The sequence below is a fragment of the Neoarius graeffei genome, chromosome 1 (assembly GCF_027579695.1).
Source record: "Neoarius graeffei isolate fNeoGra1 chromosome 1, fNeoGra1.pri, whole genome shotgun sequence".
NCBI classification, from domain to species: Eukaryota; Metazoa; Chordata; class Actinopteri; order Siluriformes; family Ariidae; genus Neoarius; species Neoarius graeffei.
This window is the reverse complement of record NC_083569.1, coordinates 89,637,489-89,657,313: the sequence shown is the minus strand read 5'-3', so window position 1 is coordinate 89,657,313 and position 19,825 is coordinate 89,637,489. Positions and strand designations below refer to the sequence as shown.

Below are 19,825 nucleotides of genomic sequence, written 5' to 3'. Positions count from 1 at the left end.
AATTCATATCCAGAGAAATATATATTCCAATATAATATACTCAGCATAAACATTTTAAATAGATTCTATATTTTTGGTCCATCCATGACATATTACTAAAGTAGCCTATTTACTGTTGTTGATGTGGGTCACTTGCTGTTAGCCAATTCACTTTCTCGTACCAGGAGAGCTGAAAGGAAGGAATATTATTCCCTACCTTTTTCACCAAGTCAATTTGAGGCGTTGGTCTACCCTGCTCTTTAATTTTAATTTTTTCCTCGAAAGGAAGACTGGCAAATGGCTTCGCCAAAATTAAATCAGCAATGCTTGGCATCCGTGAGCAGCTTTCTTGCTAGCTGACTAGCCCCCTCAAGTTCAAGTTCAGTCACTCAAATAAATGAAATTTCTGGAACTAAGATAGCAAACTTGACAACACTATATTTACACTTTATTTACAATGAAAATATATACAAACTAAAAAAGCTGGTAGAAACCGTGTGTAATGAATGAAATCGAAATGTAAGCTGATCTCTTACAATACACCACAGCACTTGCGAATCCGCATGGGACTGAACTGATGTTGCCAGATACTGCTGACATTATCCAGCCCAAAATATGTTCAAAACCCGCCAAAAAGCACTTAAAACCGCCCAATCTGGCAACACTGTACCGCTGCCTGTCTATAGTTGAAACGAGCTGACAATCAAAGAAAATATCCGGCCGCTTTCACCAATCACCAGTCTCCTCGCGGAAACTGCCATGTCCCTCCCATGTGAGGCTCGGAGTCCGTGGGCGGGCATTTTCGCAGTATTTGTCCAATAATCGTCTTGCATTTTGAGATTGAAAAGCGCATAGCTCCCAAATGCCATTGAAGTCCATTGAGGCTGGGAGTCCGTGAGACTCCGTGGGCGGGCATTTTCGCAGTATTTGTCCAATAATCGTCTTGCATTTTGAGATTGACAAGCATATAGCTCCCAATCCACTGAAGCTGGGCTGCATCGCGCTGTCACGAGGGGGAAAACTCAGGCACACATTAGGCGAACTGGGGAAAGTTATAACGGAATGATTTCGCACTGTAGTTGGGTTGAGCACATATATTTCTATGATTCTGGATCTGAAATAGCAATGTTATAAGGTCGGCTATAACATAAGCCTAGCACAATTCATCCTACACGATGTTCGTCATTTTTAGAGGAGGCTGAGCCTCCCTTGTTGTTTTAGAGCAATCGCCCGTGGGTCCTTCAATAAGACGATGATCCAAAACACACCTCAAAATCTACAATGGAATACCTCAAGAGGCACAAGCTGAAGGTTTTGCCATGGCCCTCACAGTCCCCTGACCTAAACATCATTTGAAAATCTGTGGATAGATTCAAAAGAGCAGTGCATGCAAGACAGCCCAAGAAACTTGTAGAACTGGAAGCCTTTTGCAAGCACGAATGTGTGAAAATCCCCCAGGTAAGAACTGAAAGATTATTAGCTGGCTACAAAAAGTGTTTACAAGCTGTGATACTTGCCAAAGGGGGTGTTACTAGGTACTAACCATGCAGGGTGCCCAAACTTTTGCATCAGGCCCTTTTCCTTTTTTGTCATTTTGAAAATGTAAAAGATGAAAATAAAAAATTGGTTTTGCTTAAAATATAAAGGCAATGAGTCATCTTTAACTTTATGCCTTTTAGAGATCATTCCATCTTTAACTTGCTTAACTGTTCATAGTAACAGCAATTTTGACCGGGGTGCCCAAACTTTTGCATACCACTGTACATCAGTCAGACTTTTTTTTTTTTGCCAAAATACAAGTCAAAGTTTGCACAAGTTTTGCACACAATTCAGAATAGCAGCATGCTAAGCTATCATAACTAAGATTAGTGAAGGCCAAATGAGGCTTCATGAAGCAATGTGGTTTTCCAGCCCACTGATTCACCAAAAGATTCACAAGTCGAGGCTTCATTCAACCCAGTGCTCACTGATGATACCTACTGCTAAACATTATGAATAGCAGCCAAATCAAGTGACGGTCATGAGCCCTTGGTTATGGTGCAAAAATTAATGACCAGAGCGAATATAACCATTCTTCTGTTACCACTGTAGTTAACAATAACAGTAATGATAACAATAAGCCAGGCAATTATCTTTTTTACACACACACACACACACACACATAAGGAGGGATGGAAAATTTTCTTGATTTTTTTGAAGAAAATACATTTTCCTCATGGTTGGGTTGAGGCAGTTCCTCTTGTTAGAAACAGCCTCCCCAGTCTTGGAGAACACTCTCTCACATGGGACTGAGGATGCTGGTGAACATCAACACTGATGTGCTAGCTGGTATAGGTGAGGGTGAGCTTGTTTTAGCTTATTCCCATACTGAAATTGATTTTGATCCATTCTCCCTATTAGACATCATTGTACCATCAAAAATGAGTTTGAAAGATATTTTGAGGTAATCTTCCTACCTAGTGATGCATTAAGATGAGAAAGAAACAAAAAAAGTATGACCTTGCTTCCACAAAGGACAATTAAAGAAGCTCTGTCTTGTTACACACAGAACTATATGTACACTAGTGCATCTCAAAACATTAGAATATCACAAAAAAGAAAATTTTTTTGTAATCTCATCTCATTATCTCTAGCCGTTTTATCCTGTTCTGCAGGGTCGCAGGCAAGCTGGAGCCTATCCCAGCTGACTATGGGCGAGAGGCGGGGTACACCCTGGACAAGTTGCCAGGTCATCACAGGGCTAACACATCGAGACAAACAACCATTCACACTCACATTCACACCTTCGGTCAATTTAGAGCCACCAATTAGCCTAACCTGCATGTCTTTGGACTGTGGGGGAACCCGGAGCACCCAAAGTAAACCCACGCAGACACAGGAAGAACATGCAAACTCCACACAGAAAGGCCCTCATCGGCCACTGGGCCCATACCCATGGCCTTCTTGCTGTGAGGCAACAGTGCTAACCATTACACCACCATGCCGCCATATTCATTCTACATAAAGTAAAATATTTCAAGCCTTTTTTGTTTTAATTTTGATTATTATGGGTTATAGCTCGGGGCGGCACGGTGGTGTAGTGGTTAGCGCTGTCGCCTCACAGCAAGAAGGTCCGGGTTTGAGCCCCGTGGCCGGCGAGGGCCTTTCTGTGCGGAGTTTGCATGTTCTCCCCGTGTCCGCGTGGGTTTCCTCCGGGTGCTCCAGTTTCCCCCACAGTCCAAAGACATGCAGGTTAGGTTAACTGGTGACTCTAAATTGACCGTAGGTGTGAATGTGAGTGCGAATGGTTGTCTGTGTCTATGTGTCGGCCCTGTGATGACCTGGCGACTTGTCCAGGGTGTACCCCGCCTTTTGCCCGTAGTCAGCTGGGATAGGCTCCGGCTTGCCTGCGACCCTGTAGAACAGGATAAAGCGGCTAGAGATAATGAGATGAGATGAGATGAGATGGGTTATAGCTCATGAAACTCAGAAAGGAAAGCTACATCTCCATAAAGCATGTCAGCAGATGGAAGCATGAAGTGCTCTAAAATCTCCTGGTAGATGGCTGCGTTGACTTTGGACTTGATAAAACACAGTAGACCAACACCAGCAGATGACATGGCACCCCAAATCATCAGAGACTGTGAAAACTTCACACTGGACTTCAAACACCTTGGATTCTGTGCCTTTCTACTCTTCCTCCAGACTCTAGGACCTTGATTTCCAAATGAAATTCAAAATTTACTTTCATCTGAAAAGAGGACTTTGGACCACTGAGCAACAGTTCAGTTCTTTCTCTCCTTAGCCCAGGTAAGACACTTCTGACATTGTCTCTGATTCAGGAGGGGCTTGATAGCAGGAATGCGACAGTTGTAGCCCCTTTCCTAAAGACATCTGTGTGTGGTGGCTCTTGATGCACTGACTCCAGCCTCAGGCCACTCCTTGTGAAGCTCTCCCAAGTTCCTGAATCGACTTTTCTTGACAATCCTTTCAAGGCTGCGGTCATCCTTGTTGCTTGTGCACCTTTTCCAGCCAGCCTGTTCAGCAATGACCTTCTGTGGTTTATCCTCCTTGTGGAAGGTGTCAATGATCATCTTCTGGACAACTGTCAAGTCAGCAGTCTTCCCCATGATTGTGGTTGTATGTACTGATCTAGGCTGAGAAATACACTGTGTTGATTCCTTCAAACTGACATCAAATTCAAAATGAGCATATATTTTCAGAAAACAATACATTTTTCAGTTTCAACATCTGATATGATGTCTTTGTACTATTTTCAATGAAATATCTGGTTTCTGTGATTTTCAAATTATCACATTCTGTTTTTATTGACAGTTTACACAGCATCCCAACTTTTTTTGGAATTGGGGTTGTATTTCATCCTTGGTTGGTTCAGCAAAATGCTCCACCATTTTGTTTTTCTCTACTCATGGTATATGAGCTGATAGCCTCCTAGTAGAGTAGCCAATCAGAGCGCACAATTGCTCATATCCAGTGAATGTGGATTGAATAAATATTGATATACTGTGGGGTTTTTTTTAACCATAGAGAGATTCCAGGTGGTTGGTCCAGAAGCTCCTCTTGTTGCTGTAGCTGGTGAAGATCTGGTTCTGCCCTGTTTTCTCAAACCCAGCACCAGCGCTGTGGACATGACAGTGGAATGGTTGAGACTAGAGAAAGTGACTTCATTAGTCCATTTCTATCAGGATCATGAAGAGAGAAATGAAAAGCAGGCTCAGCCCTACAGAGGAAGAACATCACTATTTAAAGAGGAGCTACAGAAAGGCAACGCTTCACTCAAACTCTCACCTCTCCGAGTCTCTGATGAAGGAAGCTATAAGTGTCTTGTTGAGGACAAATTGTGGTATGATGACTGTAGGACTCCCTAAGTGTGGGTGGAGCACAGAGGACGGCAGGACAGAGATCAGGTCTACAATTTGGCTTTATTGCCACACTTTTCAGTTTAACAATAATCACTCGTATTTGGGACACACGCAACCGGCGTCTGGTTCAGGGATGAGAGACCCTTCCTCTCTCGCTCTCCCTCCTGATATAGGGCGCGGTCACTGGGAAGACACACAAACACAGGTTAATTGTTCTCAGGTGTCGTGATTCTGCCACTTACCTTCCCTGACTCCGCCCTCCTGTCACAGACCGGCGCTTGACCACGCCCCCGCTGCCACAATGACATCACTGTTCACATCACTGTCGAGGGTAAGATCCATTTCTGCACTGAAGCTTTATGCAGTGAAATGTGTTTTTGCTGTTCGAACTCACCTGATTTAACTCAGGAAGGGCTGTTAATTAGCTGAAGGGGAAACACTAAAATATGCAGGACGGGTCCAAACCTGAATGTAGAAAGAGTTTGTTGTCAGTTTATAGAGATTCTACAGTGCACATTTACCACAGTGGCCCTGAACGGCAAATGACAACAACAAATAAAGAATCAAAACAACAAATCAAAAAACACAATGACAAATAGGTAATCACAACGGCAAATAACAAAACACAACAGCAAAATCGAAAATATAACGACATTAACTTCTCCCAGAAATTGTAGGGATGTGCTATCGATAAGGATCGTCACTGATTGTCTGATTTGTCTGTCTTTTTAACTGGAGGGAAATGCCTCACACACGTCATTTGGTCCCAGGCCTCACAAACAGTAAAGCAACCAGGCCACAGGAAGAAGGAATATTGACAGAGAGTGGTACATCTCAATATCAAAGAGTAGCCTATTCACAGTAATGTTCCTTTCCCTCTTCAAGTCCTTGCAGATGGTCGTGCTGGACACAGTGCTCTCTATTTATTCTCTCCTGATGTGTTGAAATCATCACTCCAGCTCTGTGTTGCATCTTCTCTGATTTTAAGATGAAGAAATCGGTTCCATTACAAAAATTAGATAATTTTCAGTTAATTATCTCATGATCATTTAAGCCGTTTGAAACATTTCCTAAAAATACATGTTTGTGTCTGACTACAACTGTTTTATCAACTTCTAACTCATTAGGAGTTTTCTTGAACTCTCATGAATTTGAGCACGATCAGGAACTAAGAAATGAACTAAAATGTAATCTCTCTCAGAATTCTTTTGACTGATTTCACACACGAAGAGGTTTTATTAGGCCCAGATTGTGACCCAGATTGTGGAAGGTGTATCTACAGAACAGGAAAAGCAGCAAATTGCATGACACTCTGAGCAACTCAAAGACTGATCATTTAAGTCCATGAAAATGTCAAGATGCTTGCGCCTCCTATAAAAATCTTCACTGATAAATTTACATGTCATGGAGCTCCTTCACTGTCTAAACAGCAAAGATGCCTACTAGTACGGATTGGCCATATTTTGTACGGAAAAGTTACGTAAATACGATGTTACGGCAAACAGTGTTATCCTGTACGGAATTATTATAAAGTCTTAAAAAATTCCAGTGAGTTGCTTTTAAATGTCCAAGCGACTTTTTCAATCCATGCGCGATTCACGGCTATTTATTTTTACGACAACCACACATGCTGTGTGTGACATGCGCAGATTCCGCACATTTGTTCGCGCTCTTTTCGATACGGTAGAATGGCCGTGCATTACACCCAGTCAAAAGGGCAATGGATATGCGCACTGCAAACTGTGTAGAACTGACATTAACATCACTCATGGTGGTCGCGATGACTGCACGCGGCATGTCAACTACAAAAAACATATGGAGTATGCTGAAATGGTGAGTCAGGCGAAAAGTAAATCTGGGGGTATCCAGCAGTTTTTTTTATGAAATCTGTGGATGAAAAGACACGGAACGTGACACGTGCTGAAGCGGTGATGGTTGACCTATGCTTGGAGTTGAACTTGCCAATTAGTGCCATGAAATGTGAGTTAAACTTATTCAGTTTCTTTTTACGTCTGATTTTTATTCACTGAAATATCAAACACTGGCTGTACTTCTTTAATTCAAAGTCTTTTCAGTGTTGCAAGTGCAAATGTACATGTAATATGATCAAAAACAGAATTTTATGATTAGTGCTGTTGGGATTGTGGCAAAAAATTTATCATTCCACTGTTTTAAATACAATTATAAATGTCATTTTATTCAATGTCTCTTCTGAAGCATTATGCTGAAGTATTTATATATTGGGACATTAAGATAACAATGCCGGACTCTCTTTGGCATGAAATAAGAATTTTTTTTTTTAATTTTATTAGAATCCGTTAACAGGTAGAACATTTTGCCAGGCAATATAATATAATACTTTTGAGGAGTTACATTCAGTACCAATGATTGTTAGTCAACCGTAATGTCTGCAAGCAGGGAACACTATTGTATTTATAAAAATGTGATATATTGTATGCTCTAGAAATTTGTTGAGTGGAAATTCAGTTGAGATGGCTGCTCGCGTTTTGTTTATTCAATTCACACAAAACAGTTCTTTTTAATAATTTAAATGTTAAACATATTGGTATATATACCTCTTTATAATGGAAATGCGCATAAATTAATGTTACTGAAAGTCATTCCAAAATACTGAAAAATGTTTTCAAGAATACTGAAATTCAAAATTTGGGGTAGGCATCTCTGAAACAGGCAGCATATCATCAAGGTGTGCACATTCGTTAAAATGAATGTGTGGTACTGTCTACATCAGGGGCGAGACCATTTGATCCGGCCCGCGAGACAGTTTGATCCGGCCTGCAAGATGATTTCATAATTACTCACACACGCGCGCACACACACACACACACACACACACACACACACAAAAATTAAATCAGAAAAAATGAGACTGCAATTAATAAAATAGGCAAGTGGTTGTCTTTCCGGGCCAAGGTCAGGGTCCTGAACCCCACATGAGCAGATCGTGATCATGCGTGGGCATAGACAGACTGTTTAACGATTTCACCAAAATGCACCATGGCGAGTATGAAGAAGAGAAAGGTAGATGCAGAATGTCGCACTTTTCAGGAAAAATGGACAAACGATTATTTTTTTGTAGAAGTAAAAGGCAAGACAGTATGCTTAGTTTGCGGGGAAGCACTTGTAGTGATGAAAAAGGCTAACCTGGAGCGTCATTACAGTATCAAACACGCCAAGCTGGACGAGCTGAAAGGACAAGTGCGTGTGGATAAAATGAATGCTCTTTGGCGGAGTTTGGGCGTCCAACAAGCAACATTCACAAGACCTCAAGGTAACCAAGAAAACATTACACAGTCTTGTTTCATGGTAAGTGAGCTAATCACTAAGAAACTGAAACCACATTCAGAAGGGGGGTTTGTGAAGGAGTGCCTTGTCGCTGCCACGGAACTGCTCACACCGGACAAAGTGAAACTTTTTTCCAAAGTGTCAGTTTGTCTCAAAGAACCGTCTCTGATCGGATTACTGACATGGCACAAGACATTGAGAAAACACTGAAAGATACTGCGAGGGATTTTCAGTTTTTCTCATTAGCCTGCGATGAGACAACAGACATCACAAATACTGCCCAACTCGCCATTTTTGTGCGTGGGATTACAGCCAAGTTTGATATGCGGGAGGAAATGCTGTCTTTGCAAGTCATGCATGGCACTACCAAAGGTGAGGATTTGTTTGAGCAAGTTGTTTTGGCTATGAGCAAATTCACCCTGCAGTTTGGCAAGCTAAGTGGACTGGCTACAGATGGAGCCCCAGCCATGGTTGGCGCACAGAAAGGATTGACTGCATTGGTTAAAAAAGAAATGAGTCGTCTCAGTCTGGATCCAAATGAGTTGGTTGTGTGCCACTGTATCATATACCAAGAGAGCCTGTGTACACATTCCCTGAAGCTCAATAATGTGATGACTACTGTTGTTTCCACCATCAACTTCATTAAAAGCAGAGGACTTAACAGCTGCCAGTTTAAAGAGCTACTGAGTGAGTTTGAGTCAGAGTATGGAGACCTGGTTTACCATTGTGAAGTGCGGTGGCTGAGTCATGCAGATATGCTTGCATGCTTCTACAACTTGAGGGAAGAAGTAAAGCAGTTCATGGAGATGAAGGGCAAACCAGTCACTGAACTCAGTGATAGCAAGTGGCTGTGTGATTTGGCCTTCATGGTGGACATTACCAAGTACCTCTCAGAACTGAATGTTAAGCTCCAAGGTCCCAACCAGCTTTTCATCTCACTGTTCTCAAATGTGAAATCATTTGAAGTTAAACTGAAGCTGTGGCAAGTGCAACTGGAAAGGGGAAACACTGTGCACTTTCCTACTTTGCAAGAAAAAAGCCTGATGTGACATCTGAATATGCTGGGGAGTGTGCAAAACTTACTCCAGGCCTTTGGAGAGAAGTTCCAGCTGATGAGAAGTTACAAGAAGGACCTGAACATATTTGCAACACCATTCAATGTGGAACCAGCTGACGTGCCTGACAACCTACAGCATGAAATCATTGAGCTGCAAAGCAACAATGAGCTCAAAGCTAGGTACAACAACCTTCCTCTGCTTGGGTTCTACAAACTTTGTGTGTCCTGAGGATTTTCCCACTCTGAGGAGACATGCACTGAAGTTTGCATCACTGTTTGGGACAACCTACTGCTGTGAGCAGTTCTTCTCAAAACTGACCCTTGCAAAGAATTGGTTCCGCTCAAGACTGACTGACCCAAACTTGGAAAACCAGCTGCGAGTAGCATCGTCATCTGTACCATCTGACATCAGATGCCTCACCAAAGAGAAGGAGCTCCAGCCTTCACATTAGGTCAGCCAGATATAATAATAAAAATTGTTAAAATATTATTTTATTGTAGCATACTCATTACATAAAATGCTCAAAGTGTTTTACATCAGTACATATAAAATCAATAAGAACACAAGACTAAAACAGAGCATTAAAACAATAAGAGGTGGATAAAATTTAAAAAGAAAATGGGAAGATTTGAAAAGGGATAAAACAAAAAGTTACACCAATAAAGTTGCTTTATTTGAATAGCATGAAAGAAAGCTAAAATAAATGGGCTGCATCTTAAAATTTTCAGCAGAGGTTATGGGTTAAAAAATTTAGTTTGGCCCCCACAGGATGTTATAAAACTCGAAATTGCCCTTGATAGGAAAAAGGCTCCCCACCCTTGATCTAGTCTATCAAGGAGAATAGTATAATCAATGGTGTCAAAAGCTGCACTAAGGTCAAGCAACACAAGCAAGGAGAGACAGCCCTGATCAGAGCCCAGGAGTAGGTCATTTACCACTTTAACTAGTGCAGTCTCAGTACAGTGATGAAGTCTAAGTCCTGACATATACATTTCATGAATTTTATTCCTATATACTGTAGGTGTGAGCATAACTGCTGTGTCACAGCCTTTTCTAGGATCTTGGAGATAACTGAGAGGTTTGATATAGTTGGACAGCTGACAGGGGTTGAGGTCAGGGTTTTAAATCAGTGGTTGATAACTGCAAGTTGAAAGGATTTAAGTACATAACCAGTGCTTAACAAAGAACTGATTATTTTTAGAAGAGGTTTGACTACTCCTGGTATTGTCTGTTTGAAAAACATGTAGGTATGGGATCTAGTACACAAGTTGATGATTTGATGAGGAAATTCGTAAAATTACTATAGTTTTATATTTAGTGTCACACTTCATCGTATTATCTTTCACTATGTCAAGAACAATCTTTAAACTGAAAAATGAGCATAAAATAATCACCTCAATGGGAGTTAACAGTTGAACATGATTTCAGTATATTTAAAGCAATACTTTGTTTATTGCCTGTAGCTCAGGGAAGCCACCCAGTGATCATGATGGAGAGTTATGATCACTCAGGAGGGATTAATCTAGTGTGTGAATCCAGAGGCTGGAAACCTGAACCTGAGGTTGTGTGGCTGGACAGAGAAGGAGCCGTTCTGCCTGCTGAAGATACACAGACACACAGAGACACTGAGGGCTTCAGTGTGAAAAGCCACATCACTGTTTATGATTATAGTGACTCCAACAGATATTATTGCAGACTTCTACAAAAACATCACATGATGGAGACAGAGGTCATCATTAATCGTAAGTGTCTATGATTAAAAGCTCTTATATTTATACTGTAAGATTCTACTGTAATCATTAAAGATCAGGTGATTAAAGATGAAGCATGAGCATGATGAACACACTATTTTTGCATTATTTTTATTCCTGTATATCCATTGGTTATTTTGCTACAATTCTATCAGTAAGTGTGTGTTTAGTAGTTATCAAATTCTTCACAAATTTTTGCACAGTTTCTTAAAAATATCTCGAATCTTGCTTTCATTTTAGGTAAAGTCTTTGATACTTGGAGGTGGGTTGTCGGTGTTTCAGTTTCAGCATGTCTTATTGCTGTCGGATTGATAGTAACTGCAGTTATCTGTTACAAGAAAGGTAATATTTTAATTCTTTTCCATCGTAATGTTTCTAGCTTCAATTATACTGCAGTTTATCCCATCCCTTTAGTCCACAGATTCCCAGCCCTGGTCCTGGAGAACCCCCTGTCCTACACATTTCAGTGCTTTTCCTGCTCTAACACACTCACTTTAACTTAAGAAGAGCTGTTAATGAGCTGATTGTCTGGATCAGATGTGTTAGAGCACAGAGAACACTAATATGTGTCGGACAGTGGGTTCTCCAGGACCAGGGTAAAGAACCTGTGCTTTAGTCAGCAGTCCACAGGAGTCCAGTTGGCCGTGCTCTCTGTGAAGAGGATGATTTAAATCAGTCCTGTCTCAAACTCTCCCCTCTATTTTTTTTATCTGTTCACTTCCATTACCACAAGCCTGTTCTGCCAAAGTGAAAAGTAAAAGGACAAGGAAGTTTACAGCACATTTCACTTGAAAAAGTTATGTAGTTATACCTTAAAGTTTGAAGTTAAAACAAAAGCTTTTAATTTAAATGTCTTCAGTGTTGTTTAACTTTAACTGAACTTTGGTGAATTTTAAAAAACCTTGGCACTTCTAAGGTAAAGTCAAACTCTCAGATTATTGGTTTAAACATTGATGACCAGATCTGTTTTGATAAGACCAAGGTAGCAGAGAAATTCAATAACTTCTTTTCAACCACTGCATCACCTCTGCAACTGCAGTTACCATCCGGATGTGGAAAATATGGCCCTAATCATGTGTATAAGTGCTATGAACAGGTGCGTCTCTCAGTTCTCATTTGAACCAATTTCTGAGGAATTCATCCAAAAGACTCTCCTCAATCTAAATCTAAATAAGGCTACTGGACTGGATCAGATTCCCACACGTTTTTTAAAAGATGGAGCAAAGTTCATAACCTCTCCACTCACTCATCTTCTAAATCCATCCCTTTCTACTGGTAAGATCCCTTCTGACATTAAGTCTGCTAAAATTTCCCCTATCTATAAGAAACATAGCAAAACTGAAGCTGGCAGCTATCGTCTGGTCTCAGTCCTCAGTATTGTTAGTAAAGTTTTGGAAAAAGCTGTATATGTACAACTTATTAATTATCTCACAGATCACTGGCTCCTATATGAGCATCAGTCAGGTTTCTGGTCCTCTCACTCCACAGATACATGTTTGGCATATCTTACTGACTATATCAAATCAGAACAGGACAAAGGCAATTTTACAGGAATGGTTTTATTGGACCTTCAGAAGGCCTTTGACACTGTGGAACATAGTATTTTGTTAATTAAATTAGAAGCTTTTGGTCTTCAAAAACCTGTTGTTAACTGGTTTAAAGCCCACTTTTCTGATAGGCAGCAGTGTGTTGGGGTTGGTGGTGTCACCTCCTCACCTGCAAATGTGGTCTGTGGGGTCCCCCAGGGATCAATATTAAGTTCCTTACTCTTTTTGATTTATGTTAATTATATGACCTCAGCAGTGAAATGTAAACTACTGCTGTATGCTGATGATTCTGCCCTTCTGGTATCGGGCAAAAACATTGTGGATATTCAGCAGCGTCTGTCTTGTGAGCTTCAATCAGTCCAAGAGTGGCTTGTAGAAAACAAGTTGTCTCTGCATCTTGGCAAGACAGAATCCATACTTTTTGGCTCCAAACGTAGACTATAGTAACGAGTTTCTGGACGTCACATATAATGGTCAAAAAAATTACCAGTAAATCCTGTGTCAAATACTGAGGTGTTGATTTAGACCAGTCTCTTCATGGTAACCATATTCAGCGGTGCTTGAAAGTTTGTGAACCCTTTAGAATTTTCTATATTTCTGCATAAATATGACCTAAAACATCATCAGATTTTCACACAAGTCCTAAAAGTAGATAAAGAGAACCCAGTTAAACAAATGAGATGAAAATATTCTACTTGGTCATTTATTTATTGAGGAAAATGATCCAATATTACATATCTGTGAGTGGCAAAAATATGTGAACCTCTAGGATTAGCAGTTAATTTGAAGGTGAAATTAGAGTCAGGTGTTTTCAATGGGATGACAATCAGGTGAGAGTGGGCACCCTGTTTTATTGAAAGAACAGCGATCTATCAAAGTCTGATCTTCACAACATGTTTGTGGAAGTGTATCATGGCACGAACAAAGGAGATTTCTGAGGACCTCAGAAAAAGCGTTGTTGATGCTCATCAGGCTGGAAAAGGTTACAAAACCATCTCTAAAGAGTTTGGACTCCACCAATCCACAGTCAGAGAGATTGTGTACAAATGGAGGAAATTCAAGACCATTGTTACCTTCCCCAGGAGTGGTCGACCAACAAAGATCACTCCAAGAGCAAGGCGTGTAATAGTCGGCAAGGTCACAAAGGACCCCAGGGTAATTTCTAAGCAACTGAAGGCCTCTCTCACATTGGCTAATGTAAATGTTCATGAGTCCACCATCAGGAGAACACTGAACAACAATGGTGTGCATGGCAGGGTTGCAAGGAGAAAGCCACTGCTCTCCAAAAAGAACATTGCTGCTCATCTGCAGTTTGCTAAAGATCACGTGGACAAGGCAGAAGGCTATTGGAAAAATGTTTTGTGGACAGATGAGACCAAAATAGAACTTTTTGGTTTAAATGAGAAGTGCTAAGTTTGGAGAAAGGGAAACACTGCATTCCAGCATAAGAACCTTATCCCATCTGTGAAACATGCTGGTGGTAGTATCATGGTTTGGGCCTGTTTTGCTGCATCTTGGCTAGGACGGCTTGCCATCATTGATGGAATAATGAATTCTGAATTATACCAGCGAATTCTAAAGGAAAATGTCAGGACATCTGTCCATGAACTGAATCTTTAGAGAAGGTGGGTCATGCAGCAAGACATCAACCCTAAGCACACAAGTCGTTCTACCAAAGAATGGTTAAAGAAGAATAAAGTTAATGTTTTGGAATGGCCAAGTCAAAGTCCTGACCTTAATCCAATCAAAATGTTGTGGAAGGACCTGAAGCGAGCAGTTCATGTGAGGAAACCCACCAACATCCCAGAGTTGAAGCTGTTCTGTACAGAGGAATGGGCTAAAATTCCTCCAAGCTGGTGTGCAGGACTGATCAACAGTTACTGGAAACATTTAGTTGCAATTATTGCTGCACAAGAGGGTCACACCAGATACTGAAAGCAAAGGTTCACATACTTTTGCCACTCACAGATATGTAATATTGGATCATTTTCCTCAATAAATAAATGACCAAGTATAATATTTTTGTCTCATTTGTTTAACTGGGTTCTCTTTATCTACTTTTAGGACTTATGTGAAAATCTGATGATGTTTTAGGTCATATTTATGCAGAAATATAGAAAATTCGAAAGGGTTCACAAACTTTCAAGCACCACTGTAGCTGACAATATTATATGTAAGGCCAACGCCAAACTCAAGTTTCTATATAGGCAGGCCAGGAACCTCGATAAGGCAATCAAGAAACTTTTAACATCTGCTCTTATCCAATGTCATTTTGACTATGCCAGCTCCACTTGGTACTCTGGCCTTACCAAGAATAATAAGAATCATCTTCAGGTTACACAAAATAAAATTATTTGGTTCATACTTAGTGCCTCCCCCATGAGTCCTATAGGGTATACTGAGTTCAAACAGATCACTTTAATGTGCTGTCCATTTATTTTAATGTGCACTATTTTGTACAGTATTTTATGAAATAAACTCATCATCAACTTCGCTTAATTCTGCAACATGACGCAAATCAGGACATTAATATTGACGGCTCACCAAATGTAAAAATTTGAATACTCTTTTCTCTCAGGTTTAAACATTTTAGGCCATGCCGACACCCTTTAAATTTGCCAACACATTATATTTTTTGTTCCAACACTCGCTCAAAAATCACATGATTCCTACCATGCGATTTTTGGGGCATATTTTGAAGGAAAATCAGTATTTTGGGCAGATTTGCTGCCATGATGCACTTAGGCAGACTGGAAATACCTCTGGGAAATCCCAAATCACAATAAATGCCCTCAATCACTTTGCTGCTGCACCGGTACCATGAACTTTGTGTGCGGGTGAGATCATGGTTTATGGTTTTTGTGTGGTGGGTATACATCTCCACATTTCAGTCCTGCTAAAAAGAAGTGCGAATGGCACTCAGTGCCCTAAATGAGAGTAGGATAGAAGAGCCAGAAAGAGAAGAGGAAAGAAGTGAAATCAAACCGGAAGTTTGAAGTATTAAGTAGGCTGAAGTATAAAGGTGCTTGTAACAGTTCCTTGATGAGGGTGGAGTACAGAAGCACGGTAGGTGGGAATTGATGTTCACACACACTCTTTATTTTCTTTTATTTCCCACTTTTCAGCATCACACACACTCTTCCAGTGTGAATGAATGAATGAATGAATGAATGAATTAGGACAAATACCAGTGGTAAGCTATAAGCTATAATCCAGCCACTGGGGGTGCATAAGCGCACTCTTGGTGCCAGTCCCAAGCCTGGATAAATGGAGAGGGTTGCGTCAGGAAGGGCATCCGTTGTAAAACTGTGCCAAATCTAACATGCGGATTGAAAAAAGAAATACCATACCGGATTAGTCAGGGCCCCGGTCAACAACGACAGCCTCCAGTACTGTTGGTCAACAGGGTGCCATTGGAAAGTATACTACTGTTGCATCAAAATGGAGAAGGAAAAAGAGAGGGGGGAGGTGTTTTAGGAGAAAGCATGAAAGATGGAAGGGAAGGAGCTTAGAATTGAGGGTAGGAATACTGAATGTGTAGCCTGGCAAGCCAGACTAAATGTGAATATTTAGTCTGGTCTCGGTCGTAGACATTTCCGAAGGGTGTGGGTAGGAACAACCCGTTGTCTTTCAAACTGTCTCTGTGAGTATAGGCCAACGCTCTGACCAATCAGCGCAACAGTGACTGTGACGTAGTCAGAGTGACAGAAAGCAGTGGGGGAGTAGCCTGGCAAGCCAGACTAAATGTGACAGCGAAACGTCCTTCTTGAAAAGGAATGATCGGAGAGCCTCTTCCTGCTCATGTTTCAATGAAAACTCCAAGTCTAATTCTTCTAAAACTGATTCCAAAGCAGAGTCAAACGAGTGCTGTTCAATAGCCGTAGCCATCTTTCCTGTTGTGCTTTCTCCAGCGTCACGCAGCCTTGTCGTCACTCCTGCAAAAGCCCGCCCAAAGAATCCAAACAAAAACCTTGCGTTGTGATTGGCGGGCATGATTTGATGCCCGGGGTGTGTTGTTGATATGGTCCGAGGCTAGACCCACTCGTAGGCAAAATATTTTTGGCTGCTAGGCGGGTGGGTCTAGTTTACTAGGCTACTGAATGTGGGAACATTGGAGGTGGATGCAAGCTGTTTTATTATGGAGTCGATGGAAAGAGAAATGGTGTTGGTATTGTTTTGAGGGCAGAGTTGGCCAACAGTGTGATTGATGTGAAGAGGGTGTCAGAGTGATAGGCATGAAGTTGGAGATTCAAGGAGTGGTAATCAATGTTGTGTGTGCATACCCCTCATTGGTTGGATGTGAGAATGAAGAGAAAGAGTCTTTCTGGGAAAAGATGGATGAAGTGTCAAGTCAAGTTTGTTTGTATAGCGCTTTTAACAATAGACATTGTCCCAAAGCAGCTTTACAGAACCTGAATGACCCAAGACATGAGCCAATTTTATCCCTAATCTATCCCCAATGAGCAAACCCATGGTGACGGTGGCAAGAAAAAACTCCCCCAGACGACACGAGGAAGAAACCTCGAGAGGAACCAGACTCAAAAGGGAACCTACAGTATCCTCACCTGGAGAACAACAGACAACATGACTATAACATTAACAGTTTTAACATGAAGTCAGTTTCATTGATGTTATAAACTCTTCATTAATGGAAACTTGAGTGCAAAACTGTTCATGACAACTGCAGTCTTAAAATTAGCAAGTCAACTGTAGTCCTCAGCCATAAAAGCATTACTGTAAGTGTCCAGAGCGGCTTCCAAGTGTGACTTTCAACTGTCCATATGGGGCCGTCCTCCACAGGAGCGATGTGATGAGACTCCAACCAGACACAGGGCATCAGGATGGATCAGGCAGGTCCAAGGAGCAGAAGAGGCCAGCACCTTGATCCCAGGATTGACATGTAAATCAGAGGGACAGATTTGGGGGAGTGGGAGAGAAGAGAGAGAAAACACAGGTTGTTAGGTATGCCCAATGTCACCTGAATAAGTAGGTACAGTATACATTTTGCACTGAGTACAAGCAGGGACTCTGGCAAAACTAACTATGACAGCATAACTAAAAGGGGAGAGCCAGAAGGTAACCCAGGTATGAGGGAGCCCTGGGACATAAAGCGGCCAGCCACTACACTGTCAACAAACTCGAGTAAAGTAATTCTGATTCTGAGTGAGCAAGCGAGTGGGGGACTGACAGCATCCATACATCCCAGTTTACCAAAACACTCTATGTCTGAGAACCCTCCAGATCTTCACCTTTACCTCATAAACACCATTCACAAAAGGCTTGACTAAACAGATATGTTTTCAGCCTAGACTTAAATGCTGAGACTGTCTCTGATTCCTGAACATTACTTGGAAGGATGTTCCATAACTGTGGGGCTTTGTAAGAAAAGGCTCTGCCCCCTGATGTAGCCTTCACTATACGTTGTACCAGCAGATAGCCTGCACCTTTTGATCTCAGTAGGCGTGGTGGGACATAAAGGACCAGAAGTTTGCTCAGGTACTGTGGTGCGAGACCATTCAGTGCTTTAAAGGTCAACAATAGTATTAATCAATTCGAAATTTGATTGGGAACCAATGCAGTGTGGATAAGTAGTAGAAAGTATACTGAGGGAGGAGTGCGTGCTGATAGGAGCAGATTTCAATGGACATGTTGGCGAGGGAAATAGAGGAGATGAGGACGTGATGGGCAGATATGGTGTAAGAGAGAGAAATGTGGAAGGGCAAATGGTGGTTGATTTTTCAAAGAGGATGAATTTGACAATAGTCAATACATACTTCGAGAAGAAAGAGCAGCACAGGCTGATGTTTAAGAGTGGAGGAAGATCTACACAGGTGGACTACATACTCTGCAGAAGGGGTAACCTGAAGGAGATTGGAGACTGTAAAGTGATGAAAGGGGAGAGTGTAGCTAGATAACATCGAGTGATCATGTGCAGGATGAGCTTGAAAGTGAAAAAGAGGAAGCGTGAAATAGTGGAGCCAAAGATTAAGTGGTGGAAACTAAAAGAGGTTGAACATCAGAAGGAGTTTATGGAAGAAATGAGATGAGCATTGAGTGGTAATGGAAGTCTGCCAGAAGATTCACAGCAAAATCCCCAGTGTTGAATTAACACCCAGAGTGTTGATTTAACACCCTACTGTGTTTATATGTGTCCAATTGGACACACATAAACACAGTAGGGTGTTAAATCAACACTCTGGGTGTTAATTCAACCAGTGGCGGCTGGTAGTCTTTCAAACAGGGGAGGCTGGTCGGTTACGATATTTCCAGATTTTAAAAGAAAAAAGAAAAAACACATCAATTTTGCCCATACTCTTGCCTCTGATCTGGCTGATTGTTGGCAGGGTCACAAACTGTGAAATAATAGGTTCTTTTGGCCCATTAGCCTACTGTCCAATATACATGATTTTGGTGTTGGGGGGGTATATTTTCATCTCATCTCATTATCTCTAGCCGCTTTATCCTTCTACAGGGTCGCAGGCAAGCTGGAGCCTATCCCAGCTGACTACGGGCGAAAGGCGGGGAACACCCTGGACAAGTTGCCAGGTCATCACAGGGCCGACACATAGACACAGACAACCATTCACACTCACATTCACACCTACGGTCAATTTAGAGTCACAAGTTAACCTAACCTGCATGTCTTTGGACTGTGGGGGAAACCGGAGCACCCGGAGGAAACCCACGCGGACACGGGGAGAACATGCAAACTCCACACAGAAAGGCCCTCGCCGTCCCCAGGGCTCGAACCCAGGACCTTCTTGCTGTGAGGTGACAGTGCTAACCACTACACCACCGTGCCGCCCCGGGGTATATTTTAACATTTTATATTTTCAAATTGTGGCATGTTGTTTAAAAATTGATCATTATTGAAAGCAGCTCTTTGTCAGGAACTTCAGCAGTAACAGCAGAGTGTTCTGGAATAGGCACAAGCACTGACCTTGGGGAGCCAAACATAGAGCTGGGTGCCACACATTTCATTCGATGACACTTTCCCTATATTTTACTTATTTTGACTGAGAAATGTTTTATTGACAATTTTGATAACCCTTCACTTTTAATCCAGGTCTGTAGTGTGAAATGTTCTCGGCTGTGTTTTTGTTTAAAAATGTTTTCCAAATTGTAGCTGTGTTTAATTCATATCCAGAAAAATATATATTCCAATATAATATACTCAGCATAAACATTTTAAATAGATTCTATATTTTTGGTCCATCCATGACATATTACTAAAGTAGCCTATTTACTGTTGTTGATGTGGGTCACTTGCTGTTAGCCAATTCACTTTCTCGTACCAGGAGAGCTGAAAGGAATGAGTATTA

General features: G+C 41.4%; 1 protein-coding gene across 1 annotated transcript in view; it reads left to right on the top strand.

Annotated features, from left to right (window-relative positions):
- Positions 1–19,825, top strand: part of LOC132885429 (butyrophilin subfamily 1 member A1-like) — a 59,986-nt gene that overhangs the window by 14,369 nt on the left and 25,792 nt on the right. Inside the window, exons 3-6 of the mRNA XM_060920094.1 lie at positions 4,507–4,832; positions 5,148–5,172; positions 10,669–10,947; positions 11,197–11,298. Coding sequence (XP_060776077.1) covers positions 4,507–4,832; positions 5,148–5,172; positions 10,669–10,947; positions 11,197–11,298 — 732 coding nt within the window. The remainder of the gene's footprint in view (positions 1–4,506; positions 4,833–5,147; positions 5,173–10,668; positions 10,948–11,196; positions 11,299–19,825) is intronic.